At 43.5% G+C, this 26,047-nt stretch overlaps 1 protein-coding gene across 1 annotated transcript; it reads right to left on the bottom strand.

Moving 5' to 3' along the window:
* Positions 1 to 1,953: 1,953 nt before the first annotated feature.
* zmp:0000001088 (trypsin) lies at positions 1,954 to 26,011 on the bottom strand. Its single transcript, XM_052039013.1, has 5 exons — positions 25,918 to 26,011; positions 12,959 to 13,106; positions 12,725 to 12,869; positions 4,468 to 4,734; positions 1,954 to 2,103 (listed from the first exon to the last, which is right to left on the bottom strand). Exons 1-5 carry the CDS (start codon positions 26,009 to 26,011, stop codon positions 1,954 to 1,956), a joined length of 804 nt encoding a protein of 267 aa, XP_051894973.1.
* Between the last annotated feature and the right edge of the window lie 36 nt (positions 26,012 to 26,047).

The following is a 26,047-nucleotide window of genomic DNA, read 5'->3' on the forward strand; positions in this document are numbered from 1 at the left end:
ATGACCTCACGATCTACCTTGTTGTGACCTTGCACCTTATTGCACTGCACTTTCTCTGTAGCTGTGACACTTTACTCTGTACTGTTGTTGTTTTTACCTGTACTGCATCAATGCACTCTGTACTAACTCAGTGTAACTGCACTGTGTAATGAATTGACCTGTATGATCGGTTTGTAAGACAAGTTTTTCACTGTACCTCGGTACAAGTGACAATAATAAACCAATACCACAATAATAATAAACCAATACCAATATTTATATATAAGGAAGGAGAAAGGGGGCGGAGATCCAGAGTTTTGAAGTCCTTGGAGAGAATGCTAAAGTTAAGATAATTTCTTCACTGAGGGTTTGCACTGTATCCATGCAGTGCAATAGTGCCCCCATTACCAATGTGAAGTTCTTGTAGCTAACTGCTGAACCTACTCTTAGTCTGTTGTATAGACCCCAGTGACAGAGATTGACTGCACGTAGACTTTTCCCTGTCTGGGAATCTATTCCACAGCATGTCACGTTGAAGCCAAATGGGCAGACTGCAGGGTACGTGGTGAGGAACTTCAACACAGAAAGACTGAAGGAACAAGAAGAGCCAACTAGTGTTCTTGGAGAAACACGTGAGTGTTGTTGCTGGGTGAGGACAGAATCGGCTGCGATGGGTTCCAATACCGTTGGAGCTCACAGACAGATCCAAAATTACAAACCAAAGACCACCAGTATCTAGGACAGTGCTTCAGCTCAAATCCATGCCTTCCGGGAAGCCAGAAATCAATTCAAATTTTGACGTTATAGAAATGTTTAAAATCATGCGAGGCCTAGATACGGTGGATGATAACAGTCTTTCCCTCTTATTCCTCATTATTCCTCTTTTGCACTATTTATTTTCTTTTGTTACTTATAGTAATTTTTATGTCTTGCACTGTACTGCTGCTGCAAAACAACACATTTCACGACATACGACATGATAATAAACCTGATTCTGATTCTGATTATCCCCAGGGTAGGGGAGTCCTAAACTGGGGGGCATAGGTTTAGGGTGAGAGGGGAAAGATTTAAAAGGGACCTGAACTGCACATTTTTCACGCAGAGGGTGGTGAGTGTATGGAACGAGCTGCCAGAGGAAGTGGGTGAGGCAGGTACAAGAGTACCATTTAAAAAGCACTTGGATAGGTACATGGAGGGACGGGGCTTGGAGGGATATGGGTCGAACGCAGGAAATTGGGACTAGCTGGGTGGGCACCGTGGTCGGCATGGACTGGTTGGGCCGAAGGGCCTGTATCCGTGCTGTATTGCTCAAGAACTCTAAATAAATATTTAACTGCTGCGATGTTAATTCATCCCACATTTTAATATGTAAATAAGTGGGAATGAGAAGAGAATATTTGATTTTTATAGACCCAGCAACGCAATAGATATGTAAAGGTGTGTGCTACTCTGTGTAGAAATTGAAATAAGTGGAAGGTCCCTTCAAAACTATGAAAGAAAACTTGCAAGTAACAGTTACTTTATTTTCACAAAATTAGAAACCAAAATCACCCTGAAATAGAACATCAGCTACACTTTAGGCAGTCTCAAGACAATTGATATAACTTTCTTAGTCAAATGTAAATCTGCTACTTTCAGGTTAATTTCAATAAATTCTGCTTTCAGTCAAAATCAAAATCCTTTTCCTGCTAATGCAGTTATGGTGCCTTAATTGGTACTGTCGCACATGATTTGGATAAAACATTCGGCCTATTGAAACAATTTCAGTCTCAAGGGGAACTGCAACTCTTTAGATGGCTTCATCAATGATCTGTCTCATATCCAAAGGGCTGAATTGGCTCCCTCCAAGTTGTATTATCTACAATAATCTGCTACTATCAATCCAAGCCTTATTTGACCAGTTATTTCTTAAATTCTTTGGCAAGCTACAACTGCAAGAAAGTTAACAAAAATGATCAGGAAGAACAAATTGTTTTATGACTGGTTGATGGTTCTAATGATCCAGTTACGGAACCTGGCCACAGCTGTATATACCCCAGGATAAATCCCGTCTCCACAAAGCTTGCCCCAGGATACTATCCCGTATATTCTGCCTTTACAAACCAAAGGACCACCAGAATCCCCCTGTTAAAAAGAAATAGAATACCAGAGATGAGTTAATAGGCAGGACCCTGGGCAGACATTAGAAAGTAACAAACACACAATGGGCAGAAGTTACTGCCCTCACTCGTCACTGGTGAATGTGCCAAGAGTAGACCTCCTTTTGCAGATCCCCTGATCCCAACTTGCAGCCTCCTGCACACAGCGAGGAGAGACCTCAGGGTCTTACATGGTCATGTAGGCAAGGGAGCAGACGTTTAACAAGCTCCCCCATAACAAGCTGTGCTTGCCTACTGTCAAGAACACTGAATGTTCCTGGCTTTCAAAAATATTAAAGAACCATTGGAAATCAATTCAACTGTGGAAGCTCAGTCACTGAGTTCATTTAAAACAGAGATCGATAGAGTTCTGGGTATCAAGGGAAGCGAGGGTTTTAGGGATAGTGCTGGAAAATGACTCTGAGGTAGCAGATTAGCCATAATCTCAATGAACAATGTTGTGCAGACTTGAAGGGATGCGTGGCCTACTCCTGTTCCTATTTCTTATGCTCTTTTGTTCTTCATTACATTTTTATAAACGTAACTTTCTTAAATTAAAATACTTTTAAAGCAGCTAAACGCAATGGCGACGAATTCAACAGCATGCTCACCCTCACAGCCACTCCTCTCTCGTCAGTGGGTTCACTGTTCCCGTACCAGGTCTAACCTGGTGCAGGTCCCCAGCATAAGTTCTGGGAAGTTGAGCAAGCACATGGACATACAGGAGACTGCAGATGCTGGAATCTAGAGCAACAAACAACCTGCCAGAGGAACTCAGCGGGTCGAGCAGCATCTGTGGGGGGAAAGGAACCGTCGACATTTTGGGTCATAACCCTGGATCAAGTCCTGATATAGGGCTTCAACCCAAAATGTCGACAATTCCTTTCCCTCCACAGATGCTGCTCGACCCGCTGAGTTCCTCTGGCAGGTTGTGTGTGAGCAAGCTTGTTGTCTGCCACTGGACTCTGGATGGAGTGTTATGTTGGACTGCAGCAGACAGTCAGTGGTGGACCTCATCCCGGACTGAGAAATCCTGACACTTTGCAGCAGGTTTGGGGCAGTAGTGTTCAGAAATCATTTCCAAGTTTTTAATCAACTGCAAATGTAGCAGCAGTAATATATTTATTGTCCTAAGAAATTGGCTAAATACATTGATGAATCAAAGTCACTCCTATCTATTCAAAAGCCTGCAAATTTTGATAATTATATCTGGCAACAGAAGTGAATTATAATTTGAAAAGTTGAATGTTATTGCACATATCACTCTAGAAAACCAATTTTAGGTGAATTGAACCATTGCTGTTTTTAACACCAACACCCAGGAAAAGATTTGTGAATGTGGATATTTGAAACAGCATTTAGAGATTTTAAGGATGCATGCAGTTCCCGATGGGACCAGGCTCAATTCAACGCAGATACAGGCACTCCGCTTAGCAGAGGTCAGAGAATGGCATCCGCTCTTAAAGACATACTCCCCATGAGAGCAGCAAGCCACATTGTGGCTGTCATAGGGAAGACAGGTGCGGTGAGGGAGAGGGAGACAGCCTTTAGATCTCCAGTCCCGTTAGGGAGATGAATTCTGGCGTGGGATCCTATTGCCGGAGTTAGGGGTGTCTGAAGCCAATAGCCAACACAAGAAGAACTTGGCAAGAGGTGCCTACAATTCTCTCCTCCGTGTGTGAGAATCCCCATTCAGTCGATGGTGCCTTGCAAATACAACAATTTGAACTAAACATCACTGAAAACAGCTGGTAGCAAGACATTCCAGAATTGGGATCAAATAGGATAATTGATCCTTTAAATTGCCCCTATTGTGTAGGTGAGTGGTAGAATCCAGGGGGAGTTGATGGGTATGTGGGGATAATAAAATGGGATTAGCATAAATGTCTGGTTGATAGCTGGCACAGACTCAGTGGGCTGAAGGGCCTGTTTCCATGCTGTATGACTCTGTGACCTTGCATCAGTGCTGCTGTTAATGAACCGGTAACTTTAACTGATGAAAGTGTAACCACCAGGAATTGAAATTTAGCTAATTAACTAAATCTGGAATTAGAGGTTACTGTCAGTCAAGATGACCAAATGTCAATCAGGTTACTCCAAAAACTCATCTGATTTACATATTCCATTCAGGGAAGGAGAGCTGCCATCCTTATCCAGCTGAGTCTAGATGTGACTCCAGACCCACAGCAGGAAGTGTGAAGTGGTCCAGCCAGTTACACAGGTCAGGGCATTTTGTGAAGGTAAATAAGTGCTGGTCTCACCAGCAGCACCCACACCCTGGGAATGAATAAAGCAGCAACACTTTACATTTTAATTTTAACTGATGCCTTAATGCTAAAGGTATCTGTACCTGGCAGGAATCTTTGCCTCCTGTTTTGAACCCAGCACAGATCATGTTGGCAGTGATGTTCCCATTGTATGAATCAGTGCGGTTACACTGTGAATTGGACACGATGGGCAGTCTAACTGCCCTCAACTTCCTTGGCATGAACTTTCCATTAGGACTGATGAAACCCCATCCTGACACTCGACATAATGTGTCTGCTTCCAGTGACGATCTTCGACGAGGCAAAGGTACAATGCCCACAAAATAATTCAACCTGGCAGGTCGTGACAGCTGTTGAAGAGACAGGACAGACTGTGGTCAGTAAGCAACATCGTGCTTAGCTGGTGTTAGTGATAGAAGTGGGTGTGTGCACACACGTGTGTGTGTGCGTGTGTGTGTGTGTGTGTGAATGTCTGTTCAACAGCGAAAACAATTCATAAGGTATCTTTAAACAACTAAACCTTTCAAGATGCTTCACAAGAATGTTACAAACAACATTTGACATTGAGCCATATGAAGTGTGTTCAAAAGGCAGGAGGACAGGTACATGGGTGTAAAGGTTTGGAGGGATCTGGGTCAAACACAGGCGAATGGGACTGGCTTAGATGGGAATCTTGGTCGGCATGGACCAGTTGGGCTGAAGGGCCTGTTTCTGTGCTCTGTGACTCTGTGCCTCTATATACCACACAGCTTCCCCTTGTTCTTGCTTAGACAAAGAATAAAGCAAAAATATACCATAATTTACAGATTTTACGAATTTAATCAAGTTTCCAACCCCTCTGCGATCTTCGAGTGGTGCTGGTGTTACTGTGTTGACGACACAAATTCAGCAGGGATTGTTGAGGTGTTTTCCATCTCTGAGTGAGACAACATCAAGAACACCAGACAGAGCGTCCTCATGAATGACCGCTGGACTCGATTCAAAAACATCTTCAGTCTGGCCGTCTTCTTTACTATTCTCCCGGGAATCGTTCACAAGGATTAAGTGGTCAATGTAGACTTTTCAAAATCTCTCTCTAATTTTCACAAAATAGTTTTGAGACAGGTATACGTGCATTATTTCCCCAATGTACCGTCACCTTATCTCCAATCTGCCAGGAGACCTCAGTACACAAACTGTTGTACAGGCCGGACCTCTTCTGTGGTTTGTGGCACCAAGTACTGTTCTGGTTTTAATCACCTTCCTTTCCAAATTGGTCGGATGAGACTCAACCTCATTCTGAATCTTCTATTCATCAAAGCTTCAGCAGGATTTCAACCTGTTATGAGTGTGGTATTTTTCACCCGGAGTGTACCCTGTGGTGAAGTGATGGTGGTGCCCTGTGGCTTGGGAAAAATGCTGCAAGTCTATGTTTATGGATAGCTCGATTAGGCTTCCACAGCCAATGTCTGCTTTACCAGCTGGAGGTACCTTCCAGCTTCCCCACTTGAAATGCATTGGTAAGGAGAAGTCGGGTCATACTCCACTGGTCTCTCTGAATTATTCAGGCTGAAATGATCTAAACTGTGGATCATTACCTGATACAACTTCTTCAGGAAGTCCGTGTGTGGCAATCTGGCATGCACTGGGCATTCACACTACCCCACGTTGCTTTAATTCTAACCACTTCAAATTAACATTGAGATGTTCAGCCCATTATCACATTAATCCCTATGGGCCTACTGAGATGGTCTTCTCCTGATATCAGTTACCAGCTACCAGTTGTGTCTTCTGTGTCTTTGTTGAGGCCAAGTCAATAGATAAATCCTCCAACCATTGCCTTCATATTCATTACATACAAATGTTCAGCCTGGTGTTCTCTGTCATATTCATTTGTAGCTCCATCACCCATGTCTCCAAGTTGTACAGCCCTGGTTGCAGACAATTTAGAGTGAAATATTTTTTTCAGGATGAGGGGAGACCTGATAGAAGATTGTGACAGACATAGATAGAGTAGACAGTCAGAATTCCCAGGGTCAAAATGTCTAACACTAGAGGGCATGCATTGAAGGTGAGAGGGGGTAAGTTCAAAGGAGATGTGCGGGGCTAGTTTTTTTACACAGAGAGCGGTGGGTGCCTGGAATGTGCTGCCAGGGGTGGTGGTGGAGGCAGATACGATAGAGGCATTTAAGAGGCTCTTAGACAGTCACATGAATGAACAGAGAATGGAGGGATGTGGACATTGTGTAGGCAGAAGGGATTAGTTTAGGTAGGCATTTAATTACTAGTTTAATTAGTTCAGCACAACATTGTGGGCCGAAGGGCCTGTTCCTGTGCTGTACTGTTCTATGTTCTATTTTCGTGTCTTCACCTGTGTCTGAATCAGTCCATCCACTTAACATGTGTCCATGTACCTGCTGCAAAACAGGATCTTTAAGCGTAACTCCTTCAACTTCTCTGCTGTGATGGAAATCATCTAACCTCACTTGCAGAGTAAACACTTTGTTTTCAACTTTCACTGTGGCTTCTTCATTAGGTTGTCTCAATAAGGCATCCACTGTGGCTCTGCACACAATGTGGTGACCACAGAGGGACAAGGAATGGCCCAACCCTCCATGGTTGAAGCCCTCATCATGGGAGTGGCATATTTCAGTCCCAGAATGGCCAGCAGTGGCTTGTGGTCTGTAACTGGTGTGACTGGTCTTTTCCAGCAAGAAACTATGAAACCTTGTAACTCTAAATATTATCGCCAAGGCATCTCAATCTGAGCACATCTGACCTGTCCTAGTCAAATCACGTGGATGCCACAACCAAGAAAGCTCATCAGCGCCTCTACTTCCTCAGGAAGCTAACAAAATTTGGCATGTCCCCTTTGACACTCGCCAACTTTTATCGATGCACCATAGAAAGCATCCTATCCGGATGCATCATGGCTTGGTACAGCAACTGCTCTGCCCAGGACCACAAGAAACTGCAGAGAGTTGTGGACACAGCCCAGTGCATCACGGAAACCAGCCTCCCCTCCATGGACTCTGTCTTTACCTCTCGCTGCCTTGGTGTAGCAGCCAGCATAATCAAAGACCCCACCCACCCGGGTCATTCTCTCTTCTCTCCTCTCCCATCAGACAGAAGATACAGGAGCCTGAGGGCACGTACCACCAGGCTCAAGGACAGCTTCTATTCCACTGTGATAAGACTATTGAACGGTTCCCTTATACGATGAGATGGACTCTGACCTTGTTGTGACCTTGCACATTATTGTCTACCTGCTCTGCACTTCCCTGTAGCTGTGACACTTTACTCTGTACTGTTATTTTTACCTGTACTACATCAATGCACTCTGTACTAACTCAATGTAACTGCACTGTGTAATGAATTGACCTGTACAATTGGTATGCAAGACAAGTTTTTCACTGTACCTCAGTACACGTGACAATAATGAACCAATACCAATACCAATACCTTTCCTCCCATTTTTGGTGAGTGACGTGTAGGCAACACCTTCATCCCCACTGTCCTATGAGGGCCTTGCCTTTCTCCTCAGCTGCCTTCAACCCATTTTATCTACTGTCAAAAGCAAATAAATTATCTGTGGTTGCACACTGACACACTTGCTTTCTTTTTAAGTTTTGCATTATGTTGATGCAAGTTTCTAAACACTTCAAGTACCTGAAAGCTTCCTCGGTGTGGCTGTTGCAATTAGAATGTCACCCCGGTCAAACCACAAGTACTGGGTCCTAAAACCATCTCATTCATTGTCGCATGGAAGCATTTAGGTGATGATTTTATCCCATAAGGTAGGTTAGTAAAGAAATACTGTCCCTGACGGAGATTCATTGTAAAAGACTGTTGACTCACACAGGGCATTAGTGTTAGATGGATCCAGTTCAGTGAAAGCTCTTCTTCCTGCCAATTCAGCAGACAGGTCATGCAATTTGGGCAGAGGTTATCACTCACCATCCACTGCTTCAGTTGTGGTCTCTTCACAATCTCCGTAGAGTTGGAGAGTCTTATCAGCTGAAGGTACCACCAGGAGGCTGTCACCTGACCCACTTCCACATGTTCCATGCCATTCAGCATCTTTTCCTACCTGAGTTTTCAGTAGGGATCAGATTGCCATGGCATTTAATTTTATATCTATCAGTTTGTTGCTCCTTGATGCCGAGGACGGAATAGGTTGACGAGTTTTGACCAGAGGCCCTGTATAACCCTTGAAGGCAGCCAATGGGATTAAGCCACCAGAGCCAAAGGACACAGCAAGGCCTCAGCATCGGCACCTGACACCGTGTCTTTCCCTTGCCCCCACTGTCCCTGAGAGTGCAGCTCCAGGGCTGGTCTTGCCAGCCACAAACGGGCTCTCCGACAAAGAGTGGACAAATGACACCATCAAACTCGATGGTCAGTCGACGATATGAACTTTATGCTCCTTGATGCCTGAATGCAAATGTTCCACAAGCTTATTTAAACTGATCTGTGACATGTTCATATTCAGTACACTTCCCTAGTCCATTCCCAGCTCTTCCAACCAATCTCTCCCTACCAGAGCCAGTCTGTTGACATCATCAGCGGTGTAATCAGTGGCCTTGCCTTTTGCACATTATGGAGAGTTACACTTTCTATTTACCCTATAATCCTCTGGACATCACCAGTAAATTTTCTCATTTTTGATATGCTTTTTGTTGATGGCAACTTCTTGAACTCCCAAGTCATGATAGAACAAGTTGCAGCTGTGACAATATTCATGCTGATATCTTGATTATTAATCTTTGACTTTGAAATTGCCAGTTGTATCTTATCACCACCAGCAGTGAATGTGTTATTTAAGTTGCAGTCCTCCCTTTGCTCCTCCTCCTCAATGTTGTGTAAACCTCTCTTCTGTTTTAATTGTTGCCCCTCTGTCAGGACACATCTTGACAGCTGCTGCTTTGTTCTGCATACAGAGACTCTGATTTCTGCAGCTAAAGCATTTGCTGTCCTGATCAGATGCATTTAGTTCTGGGATTGCCACTGCAGAAGATGCAGACTTTCCTACCAGACCTTCATTTCACCTAGGCTCACGTGCCCAGTCTCGATGTTGGAGGTCCCACCAATGGTCACCTATGTACCATTTTTACATTAACGTTTTCTGCTGGCTGAAACTCTTGGCCATTTTAGAGGTTGTTTCCTGAGGGAGGGAGTTCCATAACCTCGGCTCACTGAAGGCACAACTGTCATTGGGGGGCCAACTAAACACAAGGATAATTAAGAAGACAAATGTAAAACTGCAGAGACATTTCAGAGGAGATTGCAGCGAAGAGGAGCAGAAAACATGGAGGAACTGGTAAAGAAGGACGAGAATTTGAAAATCAAGGCATTATTTAACAAGGAGCCCAGTCCATCATGGGCACAGTCCTCCCCACCACTGACAGCATCTACAGGAGCTGCTGCCTCGGGAAGGCGGCATCTATCATCAAGGTTGGTTCAAGAACCTGATGGTTGTGGGAAAGTAGCTGTTCCTGAACCTGATGGTGTGGGACGTCATGCCCTCTTCTTGCTGCTACTGTCAGGCAGGAGGTACAGAAGCCTGAAGTCCCACATCACCAGGTTCAGGAACAGCTACTTCCCTTCAACCATCAGGTTCTTGAACCAACCTGCACAACCCTAACCTTACCTCAGCAACAGAACACTATGGACCCCCTCTTGCATTGCCATGGACTTGTCTTCAATTGTATCTTTTTTTTTGCACTAAGGTCTTACTTTTGCACTGTCTGGTATAATTTTATGAATAATTCATGTATAATTTATGGTCTGTGTGTTGTCTGTACCTACGTGCCTGTGATGCTGCTGCAAGCAAGTTTTTCATAGTAACTGTACCTCACCGTAGTTGTGCACATGACAATAAACTCGACTTGACTTTGGTCTGGCACGGTCGTGTAGCGGTTAGCGTAACACTATTACAGGTTCGACTCCAGCCACTGTCTGTGAGGAGTTTATACACTCTCCCTGTGTCTGCGTGGGTTTCCTCCGGGTGCTCCGGTTTCCTCCCACATTCCAAAGAGGTACGGGTTAGGAAGTTGCAGGCGTGCCGTGTTGGCGCCGGAAGCGTGGCGACACTTGCGGGCTGCCCTCAGAACACTCTACGCAAAAGAAGCATTTCACTGTGTGTTTCGATGTACATGTGACTAATAAAGAGATCTTATCTTATCAACTTGACGTTTAGGTCATCAAGTAGGTGAGCAATGGGTGAAGGGAGCTTTGTCAGAGCTCAGATGCAGAGCAGCAGAGTTTCAGATGACCAGAGAGGTTGGAACAAGATAGTCGGTGTTGGCCCTTCTGACTCACTTTTATCATGGAACAGATTTCCACCAAGGTGAGTTGCAGAACTTGGTCAAGAGCTAAGAACAACTTAAGAGGTGTACGATATGGCTAATATTCCAGTCCAGGACACAAACATCTCACACTCCGCAACACAAGAGATGGTTTGGAGGATCCTAAATGCAACCTTCACACTGAGGGGAGCTCACGGTTTCCCATTTCGTGCAGATGTTTTTCATCTACTTCCGATCTCCTCCAGTGGAAGCAGGGGTGTGGATCTGCTGGTGGAAGCTGCCCCTCAGCCCTTTGCCCAGAGGCAACCTGCATCTGTAGGCCTGGATACGAAGCACTAGCAAAGCTCTGGCCCAGGGAAGAGGGAGCATCAAAGCCAAGCAGAGTCCAATACAGGGTCCAGCTCCTCCGTCACTGGAGCCACCAATCACCATGGGAGCGCAGGAAACTATAACTTAACGACTGCCAACATTGTCTCCCAGCTGATGGTGTCATTAATGGTCATAAGAGACCAGAATCGCACGAACCAAGTTTTTGTCAATGGTTTACAAGGTGTGAGCCAACTGAAATCAAATCAAACTATGTTATTAGCTTACTTGACATGAAACTGTCCAGACAGAAAAAATGACAAATAAAAACAGCAGGTTTGGCATTTGCATATTGTCACTATAACTGTGTGGGATTCCTCCTGCGTGGGATTCCTCAGGAGCTTTGATTTCCTTCCACATCCCAAAGAATTTCAGGAGGATAAAAAGCTGCTGGTTAATGTTAATTGGGTGCCGTGTATCACCCAGAGTGTGGATGGATGGTTGGAAAACAGGGCTGATGTTTGAAGTGGAATTGATGGGTATGTGAGAGGGAACTGATTACAGGAAAATGGAGGGGTAGCAGATTTGATAGGATTGCACTGTGAGCCAGCATAGACTTGATGGGCCAGATGGCCTCCTTCTTTGATGTAAGGAAATACCTCAGATTATTTTACATTGTTCTAACCAGGGATATTGCACAATGCCGTATATATGTCGGGTATATTGGTCCTCTGGCACTCACTTGCTTTCACAGCCATTGGATACTTTTGCCCGACCAGCGACCAATAAGTTATTGTATTTAACTCAGACAGTGGGCATCCTTGATTTGAACAAAGGCAAGTAGGAGGCATCCTCCGAAGGCAGTGCCATCTTGTCAAGAGGTTTCCTTACGCCCTTAGAAGCAACAGCTGGTGAGTGAAACTATATTTTGTGATGGCTTTTACCTTTGGTTTGGAACACGCAGTGCACTCAAAATATTTTGAGTGTTTACTTATCTTGCGTATTTGTCAGTGGAGATATTTCAAATCCAAATTAGGATTTAAACAAATAATTAAATAATCTCACTAAGTGGATTTTCCAGCCAGCTGTATCCAAATGACATTATTAATTTTAATTATTAATGAAAAGTGAAATGGATCTTTGGCTCAGCTTAAGAAATCCCCTCAAACAACACACAGAGGAAAAGGGAGGTGATCCTGGCTTTGGGCAGTTGTCCTTGGCTCTGTGAACTTTTCTACAGACATTAAGACACAAGTTAAGAACCCTTCAATTTTAAACACTGAATCCAGGGTTGTACAGTACAGAAACTTGGCGGAGTTACTTGCTGAAAAGGCCATTTCAGTGGGGAAAACATATTATGCAGCTGTAGGGATTGATTACACTCTAAATGGGTCAGCAGAACTGGTTACGTGTTCTTTCATCTTTTGAGAATATTGTGGATGTTTTGCAAGCTGGCCCACTGCAAAGTCATGTTTACTTACAAAATCACTGCCTGGTTAATGATGCATTAAGATCCACTTATCCAGTTGTACGTACAATTTGTGGATTCTTGCAATAGAACACCCTGAAGATGACTGAACAGTGCACAACATTAAAGGAAAATGATTTTTTAGATATTTTTGTGACAGATACATTAATAAATAAGAACCTTTAACTTTGCATGGTTTGGTCTATAGCTGAGAAGACACGGGTGTCATTTGCAGTTTAACAATTCAACGTTTAGGGGTTTCCACAAGCAAAAATTTACCTTAATCAACATGATGTCAGAATCTTTGCTCTCTGGGTCATATCGAGGATGGGGAATCATCTTAGATGGGCAAAACATTTGTTCGGTCCCTTCATATCTGGTTATTGAGTGCTCCCCTGCAATTATCTGCACAGACTCAGCACCTCTGTAATGGAGCAGGAATACACAGCTATGCATTAATGCAGTCTCTTCATTTGTGTGATTGAAAGATGTTTAATACAGAGTTCTACAAACCCAACTTTGCAGTGTGCAGCTGTCAGAACCCATCTTCGGTGGATCAAAGACCCTCCACAGTAATGAATCCCTCCTGGTCTTTTCAGAGACACTTGGTATCTGATGGAATGAGGCAACACTGAATGCCCACCGACAATTCGCCGCTGCCCTAGAATTGAAACAAACTTCCCATTTCAGAATCAGAATCAGGTTTATTATCACTGACATATGTGGTGAAATTTGTTGTTTTGCGGCAGCAGTACAGTGCAAGACGTAAAGACATAAAAATTACTATAAGTCACAAAAATAAATAAATAATGCAAAAGAAAAATAACGAGGTAGTGTTCATGGATCGTATTCTTACAAAACCAGCAGATAAGCTGATTACAGTGCCGTCACACATCAGAAGCTCTCACAGCAGTGGGATATATTGTGATATTGCTCATTATTCCAAACTTGCAGCAATTATATGCATCTGCTCAGAAATGTTTGCTCTTAGAAAGGTAAGCGGCAACTGATCTTCTGCTGTATGTGGCAGCCAACTTCAATTTCTTGACATGACATTAAACATTATACATTTCAGTTAGCAATGTAACAAAGAAATGTAAAAGTTCATGCATTTCCTTCCCAGTTAGAAGTGAACTGCAAGGTAGCAATCAGAGTTTTATACAGTTCTATCAAATCATGAAAGTTCAAAGTTAATCAGCAAACACTCACCATAAGCTGGTGGTAATTTTAAGAAGATCAACAGTATGTAAATGTTGGAGACATTCATTGTGTGTTCTGTGAGAAACAGGGCTGAAACTACCAACTGCTGCTTAATACTGAACTCACTGTCTGGGAGCTGCAAGCAAATTACAGCAGGTCAAGTGCTCTTTTATCCAGTTTCCTCCGACAGCTTCCCTTGTAACATTATATATTGTAATTGGCTTTAAATGGGAATCAGTAAAACTACAACCAAGCACTAACAGCATGGATCAGATTTAGCTGCACGCCTCTATTAGAGGTGAAAGTGATAATGTTTAATTCCACATCAACATATTTTACACTGCTTCTATTTGGCAACAATCCATTTAATTCAGAATGCCAAATGCTTAAAGCAATAGGTTAAACTTTTAAACTTTGCAAAGTAGAGGAGTTTGCAATCAAGGGGTGTATCCCTCTTGCTGGCTGGTTGCATGCACTTATTTGTGGTAGTTGTTTCCAATTGATGAATCTGCATTAAGAAGAGCTTTGACTTTGAACCACACCCATCTCCTGTTACGGAATAAATCAATTTATTTTAAGAACTTTCCAAAGGAAGTTATTTGAAGAGACATGAAATGCATGACTTTTACCTCAGCCAAAAATACAACAACTGCAATACAAATGAAATAAAATCCATTCATTCAGAGACATGCTGTAGACCCTCCTCCCATCTGCAGACAGTGGGGATTTAAAGTGGGTGAATCTCCTTCACTTTCTAACCAATGTGGGTCAAATTGCAATAGAAAAGAGCACAATACATGAGGAAAATTAACTTCAAGGCAACAGAACAGTTACCATGGTAACTTGCTTCTTTACTTGAACTGCAGGCCGTTAGTCAACCTAAGTCTGGAAGTCACACAATAAAGCAGAACATTTTTAGTGAAATGTTGGTTTAATGCAGGCATGACAGCAGCTTCAATTTCTTACTCAACATTGCCAAATTAACACATTTGTACTGATAGCTTTGGCCAGTCTTTTACTGGTATGTCATCCTGGCAGTGCACACACACACACACACACACACACACACACAGACATACACACAAATACACACACACATACAAACACACACTCACACACACATACACACCCAAAAACACACACACACACATACACACCCCTCATATGGATATGCACATGAACACACAAACACACACACACCTCACATGGATACGCACACGAACACACACACACACACACACACACACCTCACATGGATACACACACACACACACACACACACACACACACACACACACCTCACATGGATACGCACACGAACACACACACACACACACACACACCTCACATGGATACGCACATGAACACACACACACACACATACACACACACACAGACACACACACGCACACCTCACATGGATACACACACACACACACACACACACATAGACGTGGACCAATGATCCTGCACACACCCTTTTCTTCAGATCCTTTTGTCTCCTCTTCCCTTAAACCTGCTCCTTTCAGCTCACTGCCCCTTCACTCACATCCTTCCCTCTTTAGCCCTTCTCCTCTCTTTTCTCACAATTCTTCCACTCTCTTCGCTGCCCACTCCGACGCTGACCACTGTTCACTCTCCAGCTGCCAGCCGCTGCTCTCCCCTTTGCCCCGTTACCCGTTGTACTCCCTGCCTCCCTTCCCTGGCAGTGAGGTGCAGCCCCACAAGGTGCAGGGAAGACTCAGCTGAGTCAACCTTCTCCAAACCCGAGGACCAGAACTACAGCCAAACCCAACCTCATGCTTTGCTCAGATGGGCTGTGGTTCATTTTCTAATGGGGCTGACTGGAGAACAAAAAGCTGGGCTAATTCGCCCAGCCTCCCTAGACCACTGCGCAGCTAAACAGATGGAGCCGTCAATTTTGGTATCATCTTCCATAGTGACTGATAGTAACACCTCTTAGCGAGTCCTTGGAGGTGCTCCTGTTGTCAGTGCTTGTGTGAGGTGATTTAATGGTTGGTACAACTAGTAGATCTGTCATCTCACATCTCCTGCAACCTGAGTTCAGTCCTGACCTCCGGTGCTGTCTGTGTGGAGTTTACGCGCTCTCACTGTGACCACGTGGGTTTCCCCCGGGTGCTCCGATTTCCTCCCACACCCCAACAATGGGTGGGTTGGTAGTTTAATTGGCCGCTGTAAATTGTCCCCATTGGGTAGATGAGGGGTTGAATCTGAGAGGAGTTGATGGGAATGTGGAAGGACAAAATAAGATGAGTGTAGGATTGATAGGTGTCGCTGATCCAGTGTGCTGAAGGTCTGTTTCTGTGCTTTATCATCCTGTGACACTAAAATGTACAGTCATCCCCAAAGCACCAGTTAATGACTATGGCCCAGAGTCTCTGCTAGTTGGTAAAGTAACTTAGTGCAAAGTCAACTCATTTGCCATTGGTTCTTGTTTTCCCAGGAGTTGGAGAGCTTGCTGAGAATTTAGCCTTCGTTTCTTCCTCCATGGAGTAATGGACTTGATCACGAAGCTAGGTCACTGGAGTAAATAATAACCCACTATAATTGATAAGAGAGCAGTCTGAAATGTTATATAACAGCTGGCCATGATGTCATTTATTTATCTCTAACACAATGCATAAATATATTTCTATGTAGAAACATTTTTGAAGTGCCAACATACAAGAACTTACAAGAACTGGAATATATTTACATCCTTCCAGAATTCCTCAATTAAACACGTATTTTGCCTTCTTCCATTACGTTTACACCTCAGGAGGTCACTGTGGCATAAAGTCCAGTCGAGTTTACTGTCATGTGCACAAGTATGGTCAGGTACAGACACAATGAAAAACTCTCTTGCAGCAGCATCACAGGCACGTAGGTACAGACAGCACACAGAACATAAATTATACATAAATTACACAGGTCAGTGAAGAGAGAGAGAGATAAAAAGACTGCGCCAAAACAAGACCGTAGTGCAAAAACGAGACACATTCAGAGACGAGTCCACGGCAGTGCAAGAGGTGGTCCGTAGTGTTCCGTTGCTGAGGTAGGGTTAGGGTTGTGCAGGTCGGTTCAAGAACCTGATGGTTGTAGGGAAGTAGCTGTTCCTGAACCTGGTGGTGTGGGACTTCAGGTTTCTGTACCTCCTGCCTGACGGTAACAGTGAGAAGATGACATGACCGGCCGATGTAAAAACTATGTATTAGTACATTTGTAAAAGGTACTAAAGATGGCCTAGAATTTCTTGATGCCTAGAAAGTCCATCAGGACAGCAGAGCATGATGGGCCAACAGGTATTTCCTGGAATGCAGTGCTCAATATTCTGTTGTACATAAGGCCTGAGGCATTGTGACCCAGAGCACATGCCTGGTGTTTTTAATGCGATAAAGGCCTTTCCTCTGCTTGCTCCCCAATGGAGATCGTGGGCTTGGTAGAAAGGGGCTTGGGGGGTGAGAGACCTCAGAGGTGTGAGGGTGGGGAAAGGGTCAGTTGGAGAAGGAATCGGAATCTAGAAGATTAGCTTGCAGCACTGGGAGCGATGAGTCAGCTTACCGGAGCGAGATAGGACGCCTGGATGAGTGGTGCCGTAACAACAGCCCCTCATTCAATGTCAGTAAAACTGAAGAACTGATTGTTAACTTCAGGAAGGGGAAGGAGGGCAAACATGTGCCAGTCTACATTGGAGGATCAGTGGTGGAGAGAGTCAACAGCTTTAAATTCCTGGGTGTTAACATATCGAATGACCTATCTTGGGCCCAGCACATAAATACAATCATAAGGAAGGCATGCCAGCATCTCTGCTTTCCTAGGAGGTTAAGGATGTTTGGCTTGTCACCGAACACTCTAACAAACTTCTGCAGATGTACTGGTGAATGTATCCTGACTGGTTGCATCACGGTCTGGTACGGCAATTCGAATGAGCAGGAATGTAAGAAGCTGCAGAGAGTAGTGGACTCAGCCCAATACATCACGGGCACATCCCTCCCCACCATCGGGAGTATCTACAAGAGGTGCTGCCTCAAGAAGGCAACATCCATCATCAAAGATCCCCACATCCGGACCATGCCATCTTCTCACAGCTCCCATCGGGCAGGAGGTACAGAAGCCTGAAGTCCCACACCACCAGGTTCAGGAACAGCTTCTTCCTTTCAACCATTCGGTTCTTGAACCAACCACTACCTCAGTATAGCAACACTATGACCAATTTGCACTACAATGGACTTTTTTTGTTCTAATTGTGTAAAATTATACAATTTCTTGTATAATTTTATATAATTTATGTGTTTCTTGTGAATGTTGTGTCTCTAATTCTAAGTGCCTGTGATGCTGCTGCAAGTAAGTTTTTCATTGCACCTGTGCACACATGTACTTGTGCATGTGACAATAAACTCGACTTTGACGACTCGATATTGGAGCAACTGCTGGGTGGCAGGTTGAAGTTGTGGTGGGGAAGGGGTTGGGTGGGTGCAAGGCCAAGGGATCTCACTTAAAGGGCACTCTCCTGAAAGTTACTCCTCCCATCAGATTCCACACGCTGGAACCCAACCTCTTGAACTTCACTTGGTTTGTGAAGGTGGCCGCTGTACGAATCGCTCTCGCTGTTTTCAGATCCATCCCATGCCAGTGAAAATCATGGAAGTGACATCCGGCTGTGCATTACGTACTGCTGGATTATGTGATGTCTGCCTGGACTCTTCTGTGCATTCATGAGTCATAAGGAAAGAAGGGAACTTGGAAGGAAGCTCATGCGATCAGCCCTCAGTTGCTGCTTTTCCAAAGACCTTCTATGGAGTAGGGCACATAAGCATCGCACTGCATGACAGAATTCTAGGTCCCAGCCTACTATACACCTTATTTTTTTCAGGAGTAATACAATGGAATTAGATTCTCTGCTTCGCACTTGAGGATAAAGGACGTAACTCTAGAATTAGTTCAGAAAATTGTACATTTATGAGGGTCCAATTGAGTTCCTTTAGCCCTCAGGCTATCCTGCCCAGAGCGGGAACAATAGGATTACCCTGGTAATGCTACAGTGTAATGTTACAGGCATATATAATGGTGTAAGTGTGAAACTTGTCAGTTAGCTATCAAGGCGGATCAAAGAGTGCTCACTGGTTGGTCGTAGGAGTATCATCCTTTCCTTGAGGTACGTCTAACTCATGGGAAAACATAATCGTGATTTTAATGGAGATTAATTTAATATAGTTGTGTTATAGAAGCAGACACCAGAACACAGTAAAGAACTCTGGCTTGGGATAAGTCACTCTGCTCTCTTTATGGTTTTTGCTTTTGCTACATTTGAAGGGATTTGTTGGGATCCACAATACTCAAAGCTGAAATGCTTCTAACGGTTAACCACTGAGTACAAACTAGAGTTTTAAAATTCTGTGTGGGGACCAAGTACGCAAGTTTTACTTGATCTTATTTTTATTAACGTAAGTTTTAATACAATGCCAATCTTCCTTCCTCTATTCCTCTGTTGAAGTTGGACATTTCCTGCTGAGCAGCCGGATCTCCTCCTCGGGGTTTTCACACTGAGTTGAGGCAGGCTTTTCTCCAATCTGGGGCAAATGCCCCATTCTCACACCAAGTCACCGGGTAGAGAGCAAGAGCAGGGCTTAACAGATGAAATAATATTCCAGTGTTAGTGTCCCATTTCATCAAGGTCACACAGGTTGGTAACGCTCAGCCGCTGATGAGAGATGAAGATGAAGTTTAGATGAAATCTAGATGAAGTTGTTGAGCTACTGAGAAAGCTTGAGGTGTAAGTGTCTAAACGTTTCTGTTCTGTGTTTGTTACAGATACCACACAATGGGAACTCTTATATACGTGAAGATTCTGGTGTTAATGGGTATTGCACAAGGTAAAGTGAAGATCAACTTACCATTGCCTGTGATATGAAAATGCTTGGCAGAACTTGGTTATTATTTTTTGATAATTTCAACAGAAAAAAATCATATTTAATTTTAGGCACTTATTTTGATTTTTATTGATTATATCCAGATCTGCCCAAAATTCAAGGTGCATGGGCAAACGATTTATCAATCACAATACCAATCAATAAACTGCTTTAATTGATTGCGTTCATTTGGCAGTAATGTTACATTGACAAGAAAGAGGAAATGAAAAAATGCAAAAGATCTTGAATCCTTTGATAGTTACTAGAGGGCACACATTAAATGAATTCCAGCTGTTTACAAAGGAATATGTTTTTGGTGATCTGTGAGTGAGAGGTAAAATCAGTAAATATCTAACTCTGCCAAGCCTGGGGTGGAAGGCATATCTTGGAGTTACTACAAGCACCAAGTTACAAAGGTGAAGCTTATAAGATTTCACTCCCACTCTTGTTTTCTCATAGTACAACATATGCTTTGCCTGGATCATTTAAAGCTTTAGATTGTTGGCCTTAAGACACTCACTCCCATTGCAATCTACAAAGTCAACATCTATTCCCTCTTTCCAGAAATGTATTGATTGTTGTTTTTAAACCTGAATTATAAAAGCCCTTGGCAGCTGAACAGGACACTGCAGTCAGGGAGAGTGTTCCCAGATACTGGGCCTCCCCAGTTTACAAACGTCCGACTTATGTGCAGCCCCTACATTCGAGTGAGTGTCTGGGAGACCGGCAGGATGGATTTGCGGGCTGCTGTGGGGCTACAGGTATCTTCTACCATATGGGAACTCGGTACAGAGCAATATCTGAATGCTTGAATTAAATGCCCCTGGTTTAACTACACCTTGCCCTTGGTTGGCCTGTGTTTTTATTTAAATATATTTCCAGGCTACTGCATACCTGGCTTGCAAACTGTTGGGATTGCAAACAGTTGTCAGGAACAGACCCCTGTCGTAACCTGGGGAAGACGCGTGTGCATCAGGGCAGAGCAGTTAGAAGCTAATATATTTCACCACCATTGTATACAACATAGAACCATTCTGGAATATGGTTCTATCCCTGTCAAGAACACATTAAGATACTTATTCAATAATTTTATAGCTTGATAATTTGAGGCTGAAGCAGTTTCGTTCAGCCATCAGTTATTAGGATATGAAATGTTTTATAGCAAGTGACTATTAGGCATAAGTTATTTAAGAAGTAGAAATATAAATGAACATCAGGGAAAGGACAGGAGTATGGAGCCGGAGCATGGAATGGGAATTGGATAGGACACAATGCACCAGTTTCTTCCCTGTGCAAAGTTAAATTTCACATTAAACAAACTGGGCAGCCTAAAATACGTATGAAGAAATCTACTAGCAAACTGAATTCTGAGACGCATGCATTTATGAAAAATAGTTCATTCTATCTGAACTTAACCAGAGTTTCAAAGCTATTTAGTTTGACAGATGATAATCATATTACTGTAATAAAATGAAGAGAAATGTTGGTGGTAGATGGCTTCAAGGGTGTGTTCCCAGATGGCACAGCTGACGCCTAAAAGTTGAAAAATGTTTTGTGGTCGTTCAGCAATGACAAGAGGGAATCTTTTTAAAACTCCTGGCAGCCCACTCACAGTGCACAGGAGCCACTGAGGATGTCACAGCCTTTCTGAGGTGTTAGCTTAAAGAATCTCAGTTGCAAAATGACCCTGCTGGTAATCAGCTTAAAATGGAAGTCGCTTCTCTTTAAACTTTGCCCGCAGTTCCCTCAAAACCAGCAGGCCCTGAGGGACCAGCTCACTTTCCCTTGCAGATCCTTGCCGTCTAATTCAGACCAGCTAGGCGGGGCCGGTTAATGTTGAATAGCATTCTTGTATTTTCTCACGACCTAGAAGGAGGACATTCTGCCCATTGAGTCTATGCCGGTTCTCAGAGAGATCCCACTAATCCCATTCCCCCCACTTACTTCCCCATAATTGATTCTCTCTCACATGCCCACCAACTCTCCCCTGAGTTTCCCACCATCCCCCCTACACTAGGGGCTCGATTAATCTCCTATCCTGCATGCTGTTGGGATGTGGGAGGAAACCGGAGCACTCGGGGAAAACCCACGCAGTCACAGGGAGAACGTGCAAACTCTACACAGACAGCACAGGAGGTCAGGATGGAACCCAGTCTCTGGGGCTGTGAGGTAGTATGTCCTTCAAAATATTTTGACCCTTATTATGGCGCTGCGTCCTTTATATTTGTCAGAGTACATGTGAGGTTAGAAATGTTGCATGCATAGAGAAAGCAACTTCCCCTTCACTGAGGGCGAGTCCCTAGCTCATTGTAGAAACTGTCTGATCTCCATTACCAATCACTGGCATAACAGGCCATTGGGAACATGATCTGCTGCTTGAGGGAGACCAGTCTCAGCACTTGCCCAATGTCAGTCAACTTTGCAACCCCAGGAAATAGAACGAAGATGCATTGGCCCACTGGAAGGCATCTGAATTGATGGATTAAACCAAGTACTTTGCATAGTGAAGGGTAAAGGGAAAATGACACCAAAAAATAAAAATGCCAGAGGAATGTGGTAACAAAATGACAGAACGTTAGGGGTAGAGGTGACGTAACTAAGGAGACACGATGTGTACTGAAAGGATGCTGACAAGTAAAGGACTTTGTTAAGCTTTCTAGAACTTTACAGGAACCAGGAGAAAATGATACTTGCCCCATCTACAATCTTCCAAACACCCTTGGATACTGGAGTTCTTTCAGAAAATGGAGGATTGCCAATGTAGGGTCCATTAGGAGTGTGGTGGGATAATGGTTAAGTTACTGGTCTGATAGCCAGAGGCCTGAGCTACTGCTGCAACAACGTGAGTTTGAATCCCATTGGTGAAGGGGTGAAGAATAATAGGGATGAAGAAAATGTACGAGTTGGAGATAAATGGGATCTCAGGATTTACTGATGGAGTCACAGATCACGAGAGCAATGTTGTGTTTCATTTCAGAAGTCCAAAGGAGTGAGGAGAGAGGTTGAGAACATGATGTAGGTTCTTGGGGTGTGGAGAATTCAATCAGAAGTAGTGGTGGCTTTTGAAGATAGTAGCTGTACACTGGAGCAGTGTATAACTGCAAGGGCAGAACTTAAGAGGTGGAGATGAGGCAACAGATCGTTCTGTCAGAGAGCTGAAACATGAATGAGGGCAACAAAATTAATTTGTTGCTTCTAAAGCTCATCGGAGAATTTACACTTTGCATTAAATAGAAAAGTCTCAGAGACAATAAGCTCAAGGAATTTGAGATCAAATCAGGAGTTTTTGTTTCTTTGGAACCAGCACACTATGATGGTAGAAATCATATTACAGTAATGAAACTGTTTCACTCTAACAGGAGCTTTGTTTTCTTAAAACCTACTTCCAGAAGTTTAGACACGGTTGGAAGTTCTGATGGTTTACATTTTTGTATAATAACAATTTTTTGAAATGTGCCTTTATTGAGACCTATACTTTCTATTTTTAAATCAGTTTTGTGAAATGTTATGTATGCCTCATGTGAACAGACATGAAAATCCATTGTATGTTGTAGATCAGCAGGCAAGCAGTTCCTATTCACGTCTGCAACTTTTCTGCAGGAGTCAGTGCTGAAAACACCAGATTTATTTTGATTTGTTTGCAGTATATTAGTCATTTTGACACGATGCACCTTGATATCATTTCTGGCTTTGAGAGATGAATTTCAGAGGACAGAAGACTCAACCCTTGATGTGAGAGAACCTCTCAGTCCTGATGCAGGGTTTCAAGCCAAAACGTTGACAATTCCTCCCCCCCCCCAACCGCCCCCACAGATGCTGCTCGACTCGCTGAGTTCCTCCGGCAGATTGTTTGTTGCTCCAGGTTCCAGCATCTGCCATCTCCTGTGTCAACAACATATAGTAGTTCTTCTTCATACATTACTCTGAGTTCCAGTGATAACCATCTAATAGATTCTTGATAACTGAGTTTAAGTGAACTTTAATGGTGCCAATCAGAATATCAGATGGATACCAGGTAACATAGTGGTTTGGTTACATGATTGGAATCCAGCTCTCTAAACTACTGACCGAGAGATTTAGTTTGAACTCTACAAGGCAGCTGATGAATTTTAATTCAAGTAATTAAATGAATCTGGAATAAAAAGTCAATACCAATAATGGTGGCCATGAGACTATTAATTATCATAAAATTCCATCTGGTTTACTGATGGTTTTCATAAGACCATAAGATATAGGAGCAGAATTGGGCCATTCGGCCCATCGAGTCTGTTCCACCATTCAATCATGACTGATTATTTTTCTCAACCCCATTCTCCCGCCATCTCCCCATAACCCTTAACCCCCTTACCAATCAAGAACCTATCAATTTCTGCCTTAAATACACCCAATGACGTGGCCTCCACAGCCCTCTGTGGCAATGAATTCCACAGATTCACCACCCTCTGGCTGAAGAAATTCCTCCTCATCTCAGTTCTAAAGGGACGTCCCTTTATTCTGAGGCTGTGCCCTTGGATCCTAGACTCTCCCACTGATGGAAGCATCCTCTCCACATCCACAGCAGGAAACCTGCCATCTTTAATCAGACTGGCCTACATATGACTCCTGACCCACCAGTACGGTTGGGGCTAAACTGCCCTCTGAAATGTCCTAGGGGGCATCTAAGGATGGGCAATAAATATCACAGAGACACAAGAGACCGCAGATGCTGGAATCTGGAGCAACAAACGGTCTGCTGGAGGAACTCAGCGGCTCGTGTAGCATCTGTGGGAGGAAAGGAATTGTCCACGTCTCAGGTTGAAGCTCTGCATCAGGACAATAAATATCAGCCGAGCCAGCAATGTTCCAATTCTGTGAATGATTGAACAAAACTGGTGACATTCATGAATTAAACCAGAATTTGAAGATTTAGACTAATATAATCACTTTGTTTTCTTAGTATTCAGTGAAATTAGGGTCTGAAGGTGACAGAAGCTAACATTTCCCTCCATTCTGACGATGTGGTTATCAGGTATTAATATTTTTTCGGATCTTGGTTAACCCAATGGTCACCTTACAGCATCTTCTGAACTTATCTGTCCTTTGTCAATATCTTTGTGTCCGTTACATAAAATCTCCAGTACAGGTTACAATGACTGAGATGAATTTGCAAACTATTTATCTGTTATAAGACTGCCTCACAGTGCCAGAGACCCAGGTTCAATCCTGACCTCCGGTGCTGTCTGTGTGGAGTTTGCACGTTCTCCCTGTGACCGTGTGGGTTTCCTCTGGATGCTCCAGTTTCCTCCCGCATCCCAAACCTTTGCGGCTTGGTAGGTTAAGAGTGAGCAGTTAAAGAGAACAACACCTCATCTTCCATCTGGACATGCTGCAGCCCTCCAACTCTTCATTGAATTCAAGAATTCAGGTAACTTGTTCTCTGTTCTGATGTGGATCATCCATACTGAACATTGGCTCAGATTTTTTCCCTCCAGGCATTTCCTACAGATTTGCATTTCACAGTTTTTATGTTTCATTATTTGTGTTCTCTCTCTAATTTCCCTCATTAACCGATCAACAATCAGCCGTCTTTTCCCCTCAGCAATCCTTTCCTCATCCTTTCAGAGCTATTCCCTTTTTGTATAATTCCTACCCCCACCACACCTCCCCCCGCAACTTGAAACTAACTTGTTTGTTCCCTTTCCCACTTCTGACAAAGGGTCTTTGCTCTGAAACATTTCCTTCTCCACAGATGCTGCCTGACCTACTGAGTGTTTCCAACATTTTCTCTTTTGCTTCAGATTTCCAACATCTGTAGTTTTTTTTGTTATTTTCATTGAAATTTCCATGTTTAACCATGTCCATATGCCTTGCCGAAGTTGTGGCCAAAGAACCTTTGTTGTAACAGTGAGTGAGAAGAGCGCTACAATTTCTCACCAATGAGTGGGTCCACAGAGGACCACGGGGCAGCTGCAGAACATGCACCTGCACATTCCAAACTTCTGCACCTCTGCATTGCAGCAAGTAAATGCAGAATGTATTGGAGGTCAGATGCGCCTAAAGCTAATCTGTTGCTCCACCCCTACAACTACCACTGTGTCCGGGGTGTTCAGTAACCTACCCAGCCAAGGGCTCAGATACCCTTTGTACCTAACACTAGACATTACCACCACATCCAGTACAAGCCTAATGGACTCATTAAAAAGAAAGTGAAAGTAAATGTTTTGGTTCTCCATTAAATTAATTGATATTAATGTTTTTAATTTAACATTTGGTGATATTGTGACTCTTTATTATTAACTTAATTATTTAATTTTTTTTTACAGCAGTCTCCAAATGTCTCTGGCTGTCAGTGACAGTGGAAAGGCCTTTGGCTGGTGACCTGACAGATGGCCATCAGGTGATCCAGACCCTGAGCCTCAGCTTCCTTGGTCCGCAGCCTTTCACCATTGACGGCTCCCTCCGCTTCACAGCAATGCATTGAGAACTGCAGCCGCAGAAGGTCAATGCAATCCTG

Source organism: Pristis pectinata, chromosome 26 (genome assembly GCF_009764475.1).
Source record: "Pristis pectinata isolate sPriPec2 chromosome 26, sPriPec2.1.pri, whole genome shotgun sequence".
NCBI lineage: Eukaryota > Metazoa > Chordata > Chondrichthyes > Rhinopristiformes > Pristidae > Pristis > Pristis pectinata.

Bases quoted from the DNA above. Each gene is read 5' to 3' on its own strand.
- zmp:0000001088 (XM_052039013.1), bottom strand. From the start codon at position 26,011: ATGCATTGCTGTGAAGCGGAGGGAGCCGTCAATGGTGAAAGGCTGCGG. The intron at 13,107-25,917 runs GTCAGGTCACCA...TTTCAATTCTAG, and splicing joins GGATCACCTGATGGCCATCT to GGCAGCGGCGAATTGTCGGT. The intron at 2,104-4,467 runs GTACAGATACCT...TCTTTTTAACAG, and splicing joins GAGGCAAAGATTCCTGCCAG to GGGGATTCTGGTGGTCCTTT.